We start from the raw sequence: 16,012 nt of genomic DNA, 5'->3' as shown, positions 1-16,012 counted from the left end.
GCCTGTCTATAGTGATTGTGTCCTGTATATAGTGATTGTGTCCTGTATATAGTGATTGTGTCCTGTATATAGTGATTGTGGCCTGTATATAGTGATTGTGTCCTGTATATAGTGATTGTGACCTCTATATAGTGATTTTGACCTACATATAGTGATTGTGACCTCTATATAGTGATTGAGTCCTGTATATAGTGATTGTGACCTGTATATAGTGATTGTGTCCTGTATATAGTGATTGTGTCCTGTATATAGTGATTGTGACCTGTATATAGTGATTGTGTCCTGTACATAGTGATTGTGTCCTGTATATAGTGATTGTGTCCTGTATATAGTGATTGTGTCCTGTATATAGTGATTGTGTCCTGTATATAGTGATTGTGACCTGTATATAGTGATTGTGTCCTGTATATAGTGATTGTGTCCTGTATATAGTGATTGTGTCCTGTATATAGTGATTGTGTCCTGTATATAGTGATTGTGACCTGTATATAGTGATTGTGACCTCTATATAGTGATTGTGACCTCTATATAGTGATTGTGACCTGTATATAGTGATTGTGACCTGTATATAGTAATGTGTGTCCTGTATATAGTGATTGTGACCTGTATATTGTGATTGTGACCTGTATATAGTGATTGTGACCTGTATATAGTGATTGTAACCTGTATATAGTGATTGTGACCTGTATATAGTGATTGTGACCTGTATATTGTGATTGTGACCTGTATATAGTGATTGTGACCTGTATATAGTGATTGTGACCTGTATATAGTGATTGTGTCCTGTATATAGTGATTGTGACCTGTATATAGTGATTGTGTCCTGTATATAGTGATTGTGTCCTGTATATAGTGATTGTGACCTGTATATAGTGATTGTGTCCTGTATATAGTGATTGTGTCCTGTATATAGTGATTGTGTCCTGTATATAGTGATTGTGACCTGTATATAGTGATTGTGACCTGTATATAGTGATTGTGTCCTGTATATAGTGATTGTGTCCTGTATATAGTGATTGTGTCCTGTATATAGTGATTGTGTCCTTTATATAGTGATTGTGTCCTGTATATAGTGATTGTGACCTGTATATAGTGATTGTGTCCTGTATATAGTGATTGTGACCTGTATATAGTGATTGTGTCCTGTATATAGTGATTGTGACCTGTATATAGTGATTGTGACCTGTATATAGTGATTGTGTCCTGTATATAGTGATTGTGACCTGTATATAGTGATTGTGTCCTGTATATAGTGATTGTGACCTGTATATAGTGATTGTCTATCATTATTGTAGATAAAGGTTTTGCGTCCTGAGTGTTTGATCATTGGGATCCGATTGTTCATCGCAGAGAAGATGGGGGCAGAATACGTCCATAGTCGTCCTATGAATGTGAAGCAGGTGCTGGATGAGTCCGGTCCTTCCTCCCCCCTAATATTCATCCTCTCTGCCGGTGAGACCCCTGATTTATCGTCACTAACCTGCTGCTTGTTGTTGTGCGGCCATTTTTACTGGTCGGTTTAGCAGAATGTTCTCCTGTTAGTCTGATATCTTCTCTTTAGGATCAGTCTCGCTCTCCCCATGCTTTATACTGTCGCTCTCCCCCATGCTTTATACTGTCGCTCTCCCCCATGCTTTATACTGTCGCTCTCCCCCATGCTTTATACTGTCGCTCTCCCCCATGCTTTATACTGTCGCTCTCCCCACGCTTTATACTGTCGCTCTCCCCCATGCTTTATACTGTCGCTCTCCCCCATGCTTTATACTGTCGCTCTCCTCCATGCTTTATACTGTCGCTCTCCCCCATGCTTTATACTGTCGCTCTCCCCCATGCTTTATACTGTCGCTCTCCCCCATGCTTTATACTGTCGCTCTCCCCCATGCTTTATACTGTCGCTCTCCCCCATGCTTTATACTGTCGCTCTGCCCCATGCTTTATACTGTCGCTCTCCCCCATGCTTTATACTGTCGCTCTCCCCCACGCTTTATACTGTCGCTCTCCCCCATGCTTTATACTGTCGCTCTGCCCATGCTTTATACTGTCACTCTCCCCCATGCTTTATACTGTCGCTCTCCCCCATGCTTTATACTGGCGCTCTCCCCCATGCTTTATACTGTCGCTCTCCCCCATGCTTTATACTGTCACTCTCCCCCATGCTTTATACTGTCGCTCTCCCCCATGCTTTATACTGGCGCTCTCCCCCATGCTTTATACTGTCGCTCTCCCCCCATGCTTTATACTGGCGCTCTCCCCCATGCTTTATACTGTCGCTCTCCCCCATGCTTTATACTGTCGCTCTCCCCCACGCTTTATACTGTCGCTCTCCCCCACGCTTTATACTGTCGCTCTCCCCCACGCTTTATACTGGCGCTCTCCCCCACGCTTTATACTGGCGCTCTCCCCCATGCTTTATACTGGCGCTCTCCCCCATGCTTTATACTGTCGCTCTCCCCCACGCTTTATACTGGCGCTCTCCCCCATGCTTTATACTGGCGCTCTCCCCCATGCTTTATACTGGCGCTCTCCCCCATGCTTTATACTGTCGCTCTCCCCCATGCTTTATACTGTCGCTCTCCCCCATGCTTTATACTGTCGCTCTCCCCCATGCTTTATACTGTCGCTCTCCCCCATGCTTTATACTGTCGCTCTCCCCCATGCTTTATACTGTCGCTCTCCCCCATGCTTTATACTGGCGCTCTCCCCCATGCTTTATACTGTTGCTCTCCCCATGCTTTATACTGTCGCTCTCCCCCATGCTTTATACTGTCGCTCTCCCACATGCTTTATACTGGCGCTCTCCCCCATGCTTTATACTGTCGCTCTCCCCCATGCTTTATACTGTCGCTCTCCTCCATGCTTTATACTGTCGCTCTCCCCCATGCTTTATACTGTCGCTCTCCCCCATGCTTTATACTGTCGCTCTCCCCCATGCTTTATACTGTCGCTCTCCCCCTTGCTTTATACTGGCGCTCTCCCCCACGCTTTATACTGTCGCTCTCCCCCACGCTTTATACTGTCGCTCTCCCCCTTGCTTTATACTGGCGCTCTCCCCCATGCTTTATACTGTCGCTCTCCCCCATGCTTTATACTGTCGCTCTCCCCCATGCTTTATACTGTCGCTCTCCCCCATGCTTTATACTGGCGCTCTCCCCCATGCTTTATACTGTCGCTCTCCCCCATGCTTTATACTGTCGCTCTCCCCACGCTTTATACTGTCGCTCTCCCCCACGCTTTATACTGTCGCTCTCCCCACGCTTTATACTGTCGCTCTCCCCCCATGCTTTATACTGTCGCTCTCCCCCATGCTTTATACTGGCGCTCTCCCCCACGCTTTATACTGTCGCTCTCCCCCACGCTTTATACTGTCGCTCTCCCCCATGCTTTATACTGTCGCTCTCCCCCATGCTTTATACTGTCGCTCTCCCCCATGCTTTATACTGTCGCTCTCCCCCATGCTTTATACTGTCGCTCTCCCCCATGCTTTATACTGTCGCTCTCCCCCATGCTTTATACTGTCGCTCTCCCCCATGCTTTATACTGTCGCTCTCCCCCATGCTTTATACTGGCGCTCTCCCCATGCTTTATACTGTCGCTCTCCTCCATGCTTTATACTGTCGCTCTCCCCCATGCTTTATACTGTCGCTCTCCCCCATGCTTTATACTGTCGCTCTCCCCATGCTTTATACTGTCGCTCTCCCCCATGCTTTATACTGGCGCTCTCCCCCATGCTTTATACTGTCGCTCTCCCCCATGCTTTATACTGTCGCTCTCCCCCACGCTTTATACTGTCGCTCTCCCCCACGCTTTATACTGTCGCTCTCCCCCATGCTTTATACTGTCGCTCTCCCCATGCTTTATACTGTCGCTCTCCCCCATGCTTTATACTGTCGCTCTCCCCCATGCTTTATACTGGCGCTCTGCCCCATGCTTTATACTGTCGCTCTCCCCCATGCTTTATACTGTCGCTCTCCCCCATGCTTTATACTGTCGCTCTCCCCCATGCTTTATACTGTCGCTCTCCTCCATGCTTTATACTGTCGCTCTCCCCCATGCTTTATACTGTCGCTCTCCCCCATGCTTTATACTGTCGCTCTCCCCCATCTTTATACTGTCGCTCTCCCCCATGCTTTATACTGTCGCTCTCCCCCATGCTTTATACTGGCGCTCTCCCCCATGCTTTATACTGTCGCTCTGCCCCATGCTTTATACTGTCGCTCTCCCCCATGCTTTATACTGTCGCTCTCCCCCACGCTTTATACTGTCGCTCTCCCCCATGCTTTATACTGTCGCTCTGCCCCATGCTTTATACTGTCGCTCTCCCCCATGCTTTATACTGTCGCTCTCCCCCACGCTTTATACTGTCGCTCTCCCCCACGCTTTATACTGTCGCTCTCCCCCATGCTTTATACTGTCGCTCTCCCCCATGCTTTATACTGTCGCTCTCCCCCATGCTTTATACTGTCGCTCTCCCCCATGCTTTATACTGTCGCTCTCCCCCATGCTTTATACTGTCGCTCTCCCCCATGCTTTATACTGTCGCTCTCCCCCATGCTTTATACTGTCGCTCTCCCCCATGCTTTATACTGTCGCTCTCCCCCATGCTTTATACTGGCGCTCTCCCCCACGCTTTATACTGTCGCTCTGCTCCATGCTTTATACTGTCGCTCTCCCCCATGCTTTATACTGTCGCTCTCCCCCATGCTTTATACTGTCGCTCTCCCCCATGCTTTATACTGTCGCTCTCCCCCATGCTTTATACTGTCGCTCTCCCCACGCTTTATACTGTCGCTCTCCCCCATGCTTTATACTGGCGCTCTCCCCATGCTTTATACTGTCGCTCTCCTCCATGCTTTATACTGTCGCTCTCCCCCATGCTTTATACTGTCGCTCTCCCCCATGCTTTATACTGTCGCTCTCCCCCATGCTTTATACTGTCGCTCTCCCCCATGCTTTATACTGGCGCTCTCCCCCATGCTTTATACTGTCGCTCTCCCCCATGCTTTATACTGTCGCTCTCCCCCACGCTTTATACTGTCGCTCTCCCCCACGCTTTATACTGTCGCTCTCCCCCATGCTTTATACTGTCGCTCTCCCCCATGCTTTATACTGTCGCTCTCCCCCATGCTTTATACTGTCGCTCTCCCCCATGCTTTATACTGTCGCTCTGCCCCATGCTTTATACTGTCGCTCTCCCCCATGCTTTATACTGTCGCTCTCCCCCATGCTTTATACTGTCGCTCTCCCCCATGCTTTATACTGTCGCTCTCCTCCATGCTTTATACTGTCGCTCTCCCCCATGCTTTATACTGTCGCTCTCCCCATGCTTTATACTGTCGCTCTCCCCCATGCTTTATACTGTCGCTCTCCCCCATGCTTTATACTGGCGCTCTCCCCCATGCTTTATACTGTCGCTCTGCCCCATGCTTTATACTGTCGCTCTCCCCCATGCTTTATACTGTCGCTCTCCCCACGCTTTATACTGTCGCTCTCCCCATGCTTTATACTGTCGCTCTGCCCCATGCTTTATACTGTCGCTCTCCCCCATGCTTTATACTGTCGCTCTCCCCACGCTTTATACTGTCGCTCTCCCCCACGCTTTATACTGTCGCTCTCCCCCATGCTTTATACTGTCGCTCTCCCCCATGCTTTATACTGTCGCTCTCCCCCATGCTTTATACTGTCGCTCTCCCCATGCTTTATACTGTCGCTCTCCCCCATGCTTTATACTGTCGCTCTCCCCCATGCTTTATACTGTCGCTCTCCCCTATGCTTTATACTGTCGCTCTCCCCCATGCTTTATACTGTCGCTCTCCCCCATGCTTTATACTGGCGCTCTCCCCCATGCTTTATACTGTCGCTCTCCCCCATGCTTTATACTGGCGCTCTCCCCCATGCTTTATACTGTCGCTCTCCCCCATGCTTTATACTGGCGCTCTCCCCCATGCTTTATACTGGCGCTCTCCCCCATGCTTTATACTGTCGCTCTCCCCCATGCTTTATACTGGCGCTCTCCCCCATGCTTTATACTGTCGCTCTCCCCATGCTTTATACTGTCACTCTCCCCCATGCTTTATACTGTCGCTCTCCCCCATGCTTTATACTGGCGCTCTCCCCCATGCTTTATACTGTCGCTCTCCCCCATGCTTTATACTGTCGCTCTCCCCCATGCTTTATACTGTCGCTCTCCCCCATGCTTTATACTGTCGCTCTCCCCCACGCTTTATACTGTCGCTCTCCCCACGCTTTATACTGTCGCTCTCCCCCACGCTTTATACTGGCGCTCTCCCCCACGCTTTATACTGGCGCTCTCCCCCATGCTTTATACTGGCGCTCTCCCCCATGCTTTATACTGTCGCTCTCCCCCACGCTTTATACTGGCGCTCTCCCCCATGCTTTATACTGGCGCTCTCCCCCATGCTTTATACTGGCGCTCTCCCCCATGCTTTATACTGTCGCTCTCCCCCATGCTTTATACTGTCGCTCTCCCCCATGCTTTATACTGTCGCTCTCCCCCATGCTTTATACTGTCGCTCTCCCCCATGCTTTATACTGTCGCTCTCCCCCATGCTTTATACTGTCGCTCTCCCCCATGCTTTATACTGGCGCTCTCCCCATGCTTTATACTGTCGCTCTCCCCATGCTTTATACTGTCGCTCTCCCCCATGCTTTATACTGTCGCTCTCCCACATGCTTTATACTGGCGCTCTCCCCCATGCTTTATACTGTCGCTCTCCCCCATGCTTTATACTGTCGCTCTCCTCCATGCTTTATACTGTCGCTCTCCCCCATGCTTTATACTGTCGCTCTCCCCCATGCTTTATACTGTCGCTCTCCCCCATGCTTTATACTGTCGCTCTCCCCCTTGCTTTATACTGGCGCTCTCCCCCACGCTTTATACTGTCGCTCTCCCCCACGCTTTATACTGTCGCTCTCCCCCTTGCTTTATACTGGCGCTCTCCCCCATGCTTTATACTGTCGCTCTCCCCCATGCTTTATACTGTCGCTCTCCCCCATGCTTTATACTGTCGCTCTCCCCCATGCTTTATACTGGCGCTCTCCCCCATGCTTTATACTGTCGCTCTCCCCCATGCTTTATACTGTCGCTCTCCCCCACGCTTTATACTGTCGCTCTCCCCCACGCTTTATACTGTCGCTCTCCCCCACGCGTTATACTGTCGCTCTCCCCCATGCTTTATACTGTCGCTCTCCCCCATGCTTTATACTGGCGCTCTCCCCCACGCTTTATACTGTCGCTCTGCTCCATGCTTTATACTGTCGCTCTCCCCCATGCTTTATACTGTCGCTCTCCCCCATGCTTTATACTGTCGCTCTCCCCCATGCTTTATACTGTCGCTCTCCCCCATGCTTTATACTGTCGCTCTCCCCCACGCTTTATACTGTCGCTCTCCCCCTTGCTTTATACTGTCGCTCTCCCCCATGCTTTATACTGTTGCTCTCCCCCATGCTTTATACTGGCGCTCTCCCCCATGCTTTATACTGTCGCTCTCCCCCATGCTTTATACTGTCGCTCTCCCCCACGCTTTATACTGTCGCTCTCCCCCATGCTTTATACTGTCGCTCTCCCCATGCTTTATACTGTCGCTCTCCCCCATGCTTTATACTGTCGCTCTCCCCCATGCTTTATACTGGCGCTCTCCCCCACGCTTTATACTGTCGCTCTCCCCCACGCTTTATACTGTCGCTCTCCCCCACGCTTTATACTGTCGCTCTCCCCCACGCTTTATACTGTCGCTCTCCCCCACGCTTTATACTGTCGCTCTCCCCCATGCTTTATACTGTCGCTCTCCCCCATGCTTTATACTGTCGCTCTCCCCCATGCTTTATACTGTCGCTCTGCTCCATGCTTTATACTGTCGCTCTCCCCCATGCTTTATACTGTCGCTCTCCCCCATGCTTTATACTGTCGCTCTCCCCCACGCTTTATACTGGCGCTCTCCCCCACGCTTTATACTGTCGCTCTCCCCCACGCTTTATACTGTCGCTCTCCCCCACGCTTTATACTGTCGCTCTCCCCCATGCTTTATACTGTCGCTCTCCCCCATGCTTTATACTGTCGCTCTCCCCCATGCTTTATACTGTCGCTCTCCCCCACGCTTTATACTGTCGCTCTCCCCCACGCTTTATACTGTCGCTCTCCCCCATGCTTTATACTGTCGCTCTCCCCCATGCTTTATACTGTCGCTCTCCCCCATGCTTTATACTGTCGCTCTCCCCCATGCTTTATACTGTCGCTCTCCCCCATGCTTTATACTGTCGCTCTCCCCCATGCTTTATACTGTCGCTCTGCTCCATGCTTTATACTGTCGCTCTCCCCCATGCTTTATACTGTCGCTCTCCCCCATGCTTTATACTGGCGCTCTCCCCCATGCTTTATACTGTCGCTCTCCCCATGCTTTATACTGTCGCTCTCCCCCACGCTTTATACTGGCGCTCTCCCCCACGCTTTATACTGGCTCTCTCCCCCATGCTTTATACTGGCGCTCTCCCCCATGCTTTATACTGTCGCTCTCCCCCATGCTTTATACTGTCGCTCTCCCCCATGCTTTATACTGTCGCTCTCCCCCATGCTTTATACTGTCGCTCTCCCCCATGCTTTATACTGTCGCTCTCCCCCATGCTTTATACTGTCGCTCTCCCCCATGCTTTATACTGGCGCTCTCCCCCATGCTTTATACTGGCGCTCTCCCCCATGCTTTATACTGGCGCTCTCCCCCATGCTTTATACTGGCGCTCTCCCCCATGCTTTATACTGGCGCTCTCCCCCATGCTTTATACTGTCGCTCTCCCCATGCTTTATACTGTCGCTCTCCCCCATGCTTTATACTGTCGCTCTCCCCCATGCTTTATACTGTCGCTCTCCCCCATGCTTTATACTGTCGCTCTCCCCCATGCTTTATACTGTCGCTCTCCCCCACGCTTTATACTGTCGCTCTCCCCCACGCTTTATACTGTCGCTCTCCCCCACGCTTTATACTGTCGCTCTCCCCCATGCTTTATACTGTCGCTCTCCCCATGCTTTATACTGTCGCTCTCCCCCCATGCTTTATACTGTCGCTCTCCCCCATGCTTTATACTGTCGCTCTCCCCCATGCTTTATACTGTCGCTCTCCCCCATGCTTTATACTGTCGCTCTCCCCCATGCTTTATACTGTCGCTCTCCCCCATGCTTTATTCTGGCGCTCTCCCCCATGCTTTATACTGTCGCTCTCCCCCATGCTTTATTCTGGCGCTCTCCCCCATGCTTTATACTGGCGCTCTCCCCCATGCTTTATACTGGCGCTCTCCCCCATGCTTTATACTGTCGCTCTCCCCCATGCTTTATACTGTCGCTCTCCCCCATGCTTTATACTGTCGCTCTCCCCCATGCTTTATACTGTCGCTCTCCCCCATGCTTTATACTGTCGCCCTCCCCCATGCTTTATACTGTCGCTCTGCTCCATGCTTTATACTGTCGCTCTCCCCCATGCTTTATACTGTCGCTCTCCCCCATGCTTTATACTGTCGCTCTCCCCCATGCTTTATACTGTCGCTCTCCCCCATGCTTTATACTGTCGCTCTCCCCCATGCTTTATACTGGCGCTCTCCCCCATGCTTTATACTGTCGCTCTCCCCCATGCTTTATACTGTCGCTCTCCCCCATGCTTTATACTGTCGCTCTCCCCCATGCTTTATACTGTCGCTCTCCCCCATGCTTTATACTGTCGCTCTCCCCCATGCTTTATACTGTCGCTCTCCCCATGCTTTATACTGTCGCTCTCCCCCATGCTTTATACTGTCGCTCTCCCCCATGCTTTATACTGGCGCTCTCCCCCATGCTTTATACTGGCGCTCTCCCCCATGCTTTATACTGGCGCTCCCCCCCATGCTTTATACTGTCGCTCTCCCCCATGCTTTATACTGTCGCTCTCCCCCATGCTTTATACTGTCGCTCTCCCCCATGCTTTATACTGTCGCTCTCCCCCATGCTTTATACTGTCGCTCTCCCCCATGCTTTATACTGTCGCTCTCCCACATGCTTTATACTGGCGCTCTCCCCCATGCTTTATACTGTCGCTCTCCCCCATGCTTTATACTGTCGCTCTCCTCCATGCTTTATACTGTCGCTCTCCCCCATGCTTTATACTGTCGCTCTCCCCCATGCTTTATACTGTCGCTCTCCCCCATGCTTTATACTGTCGCTCTTCCCCTTGCTTTATACTGGCGCTCTCCCCCACGCTTTATACTGTCGCTCTCCCCACGCTTTATACTGTCGCTCTCCCCCTTGCTTTATACTGGCGCTCTCCCCCATGCTTTATACTGTCGCTCTCCCCCATGCTTTATACTGTCGCTCTCCCCCATGCTTTATACTGTCGCTCTCCCCATGCTTTATACTGGCGCTCTCCCCCATGCTTTATACTGTCGCTCTCCCCCACGCTTTATACTGTCGCTCTCCCCCACGCTTTATACTGTCGCTCTCCCCCACGCTTTATACTGTCGCTCTCCCCCACGCTTTATACTGTCGCTCTCCCCCATGCTTTATACTGTCGCTCTCCCCCATGCTTTATACTGGCGCTCTCCCCCACGCTTTATACTGTCGCTCTGCTCCATGCTTTATACTGTCGCTCTCCCCATGCTTTATACTGTCGCTCTCCCCCATGCTTTATACTGTCGCTCTCCCCATGCTTTATACTGTCGCTCTCCCCCACGCTTTATACTGTCGCTCTCCCCCTTGCTTTATACTGTCGCTCTCCCCCATGCTTTATACTGTCGCTCTCCTCCATGCTTTATACTGTCGCTCTCCCCCATGCTTTATACTGTCGCTCTCCCCCATGCTTTATACTGTCGCTCTCCCCCATGCTTTATACTGTCGCTCTCCCCCATGCTTTATACTGGCGCTCTCCCCCATGCTTTATACTGTCGCTCTCCCCCATGCTTTATACTGTCGCTCTCCCCCACGCTTTATACTGTCGCTCTCCCCCACGCTTTATACTGTCGCTCTCCCCCATGCTTTATACTGTCGCTCTCCCCCATGCTTTATACTGTCGCTCTCCCCCATGCTTTATACTGTCGCTCTCCCCCATGCTTTATACTGTCGCTCTCCCCCATGCTTTATACTGTCGCTCTCCCCACGCTTTATACTGTCGCTCTCCCCCACGCTTTATACTGTCGCTCTCCCCCACGCTTTATACTGTCGCTCTCCCCCACGCTTTATACTGTCGCTCTCCCCCATGCTTTATACTGTCGCTCTCCCCCATGCTTTATACTGTCGCTCTCCCCCATGCTTTATACTGTCGCTCTCCCCCATGCTTTATACTGTCGCTCTCCCCCATGCTTTATACTGTCGCTCTCCCCCATGCTTTATACTGTCGCTCTCCCCCACGCTTTATACTGGCGCTCTCCCCCACGCTTTATACTGTCGCTCTCCCCCACGCTTTATACTGTCGCTCTCCCCCACGCTTTATACTGTCGCTCTCCCCCATGCTTTATACTGTCGCTCTCCCCCATTCTTTATACTGTCGCTCTCCCCCATGCTTTATACTGTCGCTCTCCCCCACGCTTTATACTGTCGCTCTCCCCCACGCTTTATACTGTCGCTCTCCCCCATGCTTTATACTGTCGCTCTCCCCCATGCTTTATACTGTCGCTCTCCCCCATGCTTTATACTGTCGCTCTCCCCCTTGCTTTATACTGTCGCTCTCCCCCATGCTTTATACTGTCGCTCTCCCCCATGCTTTATACTGTCGCTCTCCCCCATGCTTTATACTGTCGCTCTGCTCCATGCTTTATACTGTCGCTCTCCCCCATGCTTTATACTGTCGCTCTCCCCCATGCTTTATACTGTCGCTCTCCCCCACGCTTTATACTGTCGCTCTCCCCCACGCTTTATACTGTCGCTCTCCCCCACGCTTTATACTGTCGCTCTCCCCCACGCTTTATACTGTCGCTCTCCCCCATGCTTTATACTGTCGCTCTCCCCCATGCTTTATACTGTCGCTCTCCCCCATGCTTTATACTGGCACTCTCCCCCATGCTTTATACTGGCGCTCTCCCCCATGCTTTGTACTGTCGCTCTCCCCCATGCTTTATACTGTCGCTCTCCCCCATGCTTTATACTGTCGCTCTCCCCCATGCTTTATACTGTCGCTCTCCCCCATGCTTTATACTGGCGCTCTCCCCCATGCTTTATACTGTCGCTCTCCCCCATGCTTTATACTGTCGCTCTCCCCACGCTTTATACTGTCGCTCTCCCCCACGCTTTATACTGTCGCTCTCCCCCATGCTTTATACTGTCGCTCTCCCCCATGCTTTATACTGTCGCTCTCCCCCACGCTTTATACTGTCGCTCTGCTCCGTGCTTTATACTGTCGCTCTCCCCCGTGCTTTATACTGTCGCTCTCCCCCATGCTTTATACTGTCGCTCTCCCCCATGCTTTATACTGTCGCTCTCCCCCATGCTTTATACTGTCGCTCTCCCCCATGCTTTATACTGTCGCTCTCCCCCATGCTTTATACTGTCGCTCTCCCCCATGCTTTATACTGGCGCTCTCCCCATGCTTTATACTGTCGCTCTCCCCCATGCTTTATACTGTCGCTCTCCCCCATGCTTTATACTGTCGCTCTCCCCCATGCTTTATACTGTCGCTCTCCCCCATGCTTTATACTGTCGCTCTCCCCCATGCTTTATACTGTCGCTCTCCCCCATGCTTTATACTGGCGCTCTCCCCCATGCTTTATACTGGCGCTCTCCCCCATGCTTTATACTGTCGCTCTCCCCCATGCTTTATACTGTCGCTCTCCCCCATGCTTTATACTGTCGCTCTCCCCCATGCTTTATACTGTCGCTCTCCCCCATGCTTTATACTGTCGCTCTCCCCCATGCTTTATACTGTCGCTCTCCCCCACGCTTTATACTGTCGCTCTCCCCCATGCTTTATACTGTCGCTCTCCCCCATGCTTTATACTGTCGCTCTCCCCCATGCTTTATACTGTCGCTCTCCTCCATGCTTTATACTGTCGCTCTCCCCCATGCTTTATACTGTCGCTCTCCCCCATGCTTTATACTGTCGCTCTCCCCCATGCTTTATACTGTCGCTCTCCCCCATGCTTTATACTGTCGCTCTCCCCCCATGCTTTATACTGTCGCTCTCCCCCATGCTTTATACTGTCGCTCTGCCCCATGCTTTATACTGTCGCTCTCCCCCATGCTTTATACTGTCGCTCTCCCCCACGCTTTATACTGTCGCTCTCCCCCATGCTTTATACTGTCGCTCTGCCCCATGCTTTATACTGTCGCTCTCCCCCATGCTTTATACTGTCGCTCTCCCCCACGCTTTATACTGTCGCTCTCCCCCACGCTTTATACTGTCGCTCTCCCCCATGCTTTATACTGTCGCTCTCCCCCATGCTTTATACTGTCGCTCTCCCCCATGCTTTATACTGTCGCTCTCCCCCATGCTTTATACTGTCGCTCTCCCCCATGCTTTATACTGTCGCTCTCCCCCATGCTTTATACTGTCGCTCTCCCCCATGCTTTATACTGTCGCTCTCCCCCATGCTTTATACTGTCGCTCTCCCCCATGCTTTATACTGGCGCTCTCCCCCATGCTTTATACTGTCGCTCTCCCCCATGCTTTATACTGGCGCTCTCCCCCATGCTTTATACTGTCGCTCTCCCCCATGCTTTATACTGGCGCTCTCCCCCATGCTTTATACTGGCGCTCTCCCCCATGCTTTATACTGTCGCTCTCCCCATGCTTTATACTGGCGCTCTCCCCCATGCTTTATACTGTCGCTCTCCCCCATGCTTTATACTGTCGCTCTCCCCCATGCTTTATACTGTCGCTCTCCCCCATGCTTTATACTGGCGCTCTCCCCCATGCTTTATACTGTCGCTCTCCCCCATGCTTTATACTGGCGCTCTCCCCCATGCTTTATACTGTCGCTCTCCCCCATGCTTTATACTGTCGCTCTCCCCCACGCTTTATACTGTCGCTCTCCCCCATGCTTTATACTGTCGCTCTCCCCCACGCTTTATACTGGCGCTCTCCCCCACGCTTTATACTGGCGCTCTCCCCCATGCTTTATACTGGCGCTCTCCCCCATGCTTTATACTGTCGCTCTCCCCCACGCTTTATACTGGCGCTCTCCCCCATGCTTTATACTGGCGCTCTCCCCCATGCTTTATACTGGCGCTCTCCCCCATGCTTTATACTGTCGCTCTCCCCCATGCTTTATACTGTCGCTCTCCCCCATGCTTTATACTGTCGCTCTCCCCCATGCTTTATACTGTCGCTCTCCCCCATGCTTTATACTGTCGCTCTCCCCCATGCTTTATACTGTCGCTCTCCCCCATGCTTTATACTGGCGCTCTCCCCCATGCTTTATACTGTCGCTCTCCCCCATGCTTTATACTGTCGCTCTCCCCCATGCTTTATACTGTCGCTCTCCCCCATGCTTTATACTGTCGCTCTCCCCCCATGCTTTATACTGTCGCTCTCCCCATGCTTTATACTGTCGCTCTCCCCCATGCTTTATACTGTCGCTCTCCCCCATGCTTTATACTGTCGCTCTCCCCATGCTTTATACTGTCGCTCTCCCCCATGCTTTATACTGTCGCTCTCCCCCATGCTTTATACTGTCGCTCTCCCCCATGCTTTATACTGTCGCTCTCCCCCTTGCTTTATACTGGCGCTCTCCCCCATGCTTTATACTGTCGCTCTCCCCCATGCTTTATACTGTCGCTCTCCCCCATGCTTTATACTGTCGCTCTCCCCCATGCTTTATACTGTCGCTCTCCCCCATGCTTTATACTGTCGCTCTCCCCCATGCTTTATACTGTCGCTCTCCCCCATGCTTTATACTGTCGCTCTCCCCCATGCTTTATACTGTCGCTCTCCCCCATGCTTTATACTGTCGCTCTCCCCCATGCTTTATACTGTCGCTCTCCCCCATGCTTTATACTGTCGCTCTCCCCCACGCTTTATACTGTCGCTCTCCCCCATGCTTTATACTGTCGCTCTCCCCCATGCTTTATACTGGCGCTCTCCCCCATGCTTTATACTGTCGCTCTCCCCCACGCTTTATACTGTCGCTCTCCCCCATGCTTTATACTGTCGCTCTCCCCCATGCTTTATACTGTCGCTCTCCCCCATGCTTTATACTGTCGCTCTCCCCCATGCTTTATACTGTCGCTCTCCCCCATGCTTTATACTGTCGCTCTCCCCCATGCTTTATACTGTCGCTCTCCCCCACGCTTTATACTGTCGCTCTCCCCCATGCTTTATACTGTCGCTCTCCCCCATGCTTTATACTGTCGCTCTCCCCATGCTTTATACTGTCGCTCTCCCCCATGCTTTATACTGTCGCTCTCCCCCATGCTTTATACTGTCGCTCTCCCCCATGCTTTATACTGTCGCTCTCCCCCATGCTTTATACTGGCGCTCTCCCCCACTGCTTTATACTGTCGCTCTCCCCCATGCTTTATACTGTCGCTCTCCCCCAAGCTTTATACTGTCGCTCTCCCCCATGCTTTATACTGTCGCTCTCCCCCATGCTTTATACTGTCGCTCTCCCCCATGCTTTATACTGTCGCTCTCCCCCATGCTTTATACTGTCGCTCTCCCCCATGCTTTATACTGGCGCTCTCCCCCATGCTTTATACTGTCGCTCTCCCCCATGCTTTATACTGTCGCTCTCCCCATGCTTTATACTGTCGCTCTCCCCCATGCTTTATACTGTCGCTCTCCCCATGCTTTATACTGTCGCTCTCCCCCATGCTTTATACTGTCGCTCTCCCCCATGCTTTATACTGTCGCTCTCCCCCATGCTTTATACTGTCGCTCTCCCCCATGCTTTATACTGGCGCTCTCCCCCATGCTTTATACTGTCGCTCTCCCCCATGCTTTATACTGGCGCTCTCCCCATGCTTTATACTGTCGCTCTCCCCCATGCTTTATACTGTCGCTCTCCCCCATGCTTTATACTGTCGCTCTCCCGCATGCTTTATACTGTC

The 16,012-nt window shown here is 51.4% G+C and overlaps 1 protein-coding gene across 3 annotated transcripts in view; it reads left to right on the top strand.

Moving 5' to 3' along the window:
• DNAH14 (dynein axonemal heavy chain 14) overlaps positions 1-16,012 on the top strand; it is a 410,501-nt gene that overhangs the window by 335,105 nt on the left and 59,384 nt on the right. For all 3 annotated transcript variants that reach the window (XM_056568451.1, XM_056568450.1, XM_056568452.1), the window contains exon 75: positions 1,296-1,452. In XM_056568451.1, coding sequence (XP_056424426.1) covers positions 1,296-1,452 — 157 coding nt within the window. The remainder of the gene's footprint in view (positions 1-1,295; positions 1,453-16,012) is intronic.

The sequence above is a fragment of the Hyla sarda genome, chromosome 3 (assembly GCF_029499605.1).
Source record: "Hyla sarda isolate aHylSar1 chromosome 3, aHylSar1.hap1, whole genome shotgun sequence".
Lineage (NCBI taxonomy): Eukaryota > Metazoa > Chordata > Amphibia > Anura > Hylidae > Hyla > Hyla sarda.
The sequence above is the reverse complement of the archived record's forward strand: the minus strand, read 5'-3'. Positions and strand labels throughout refer to the sequence as shown.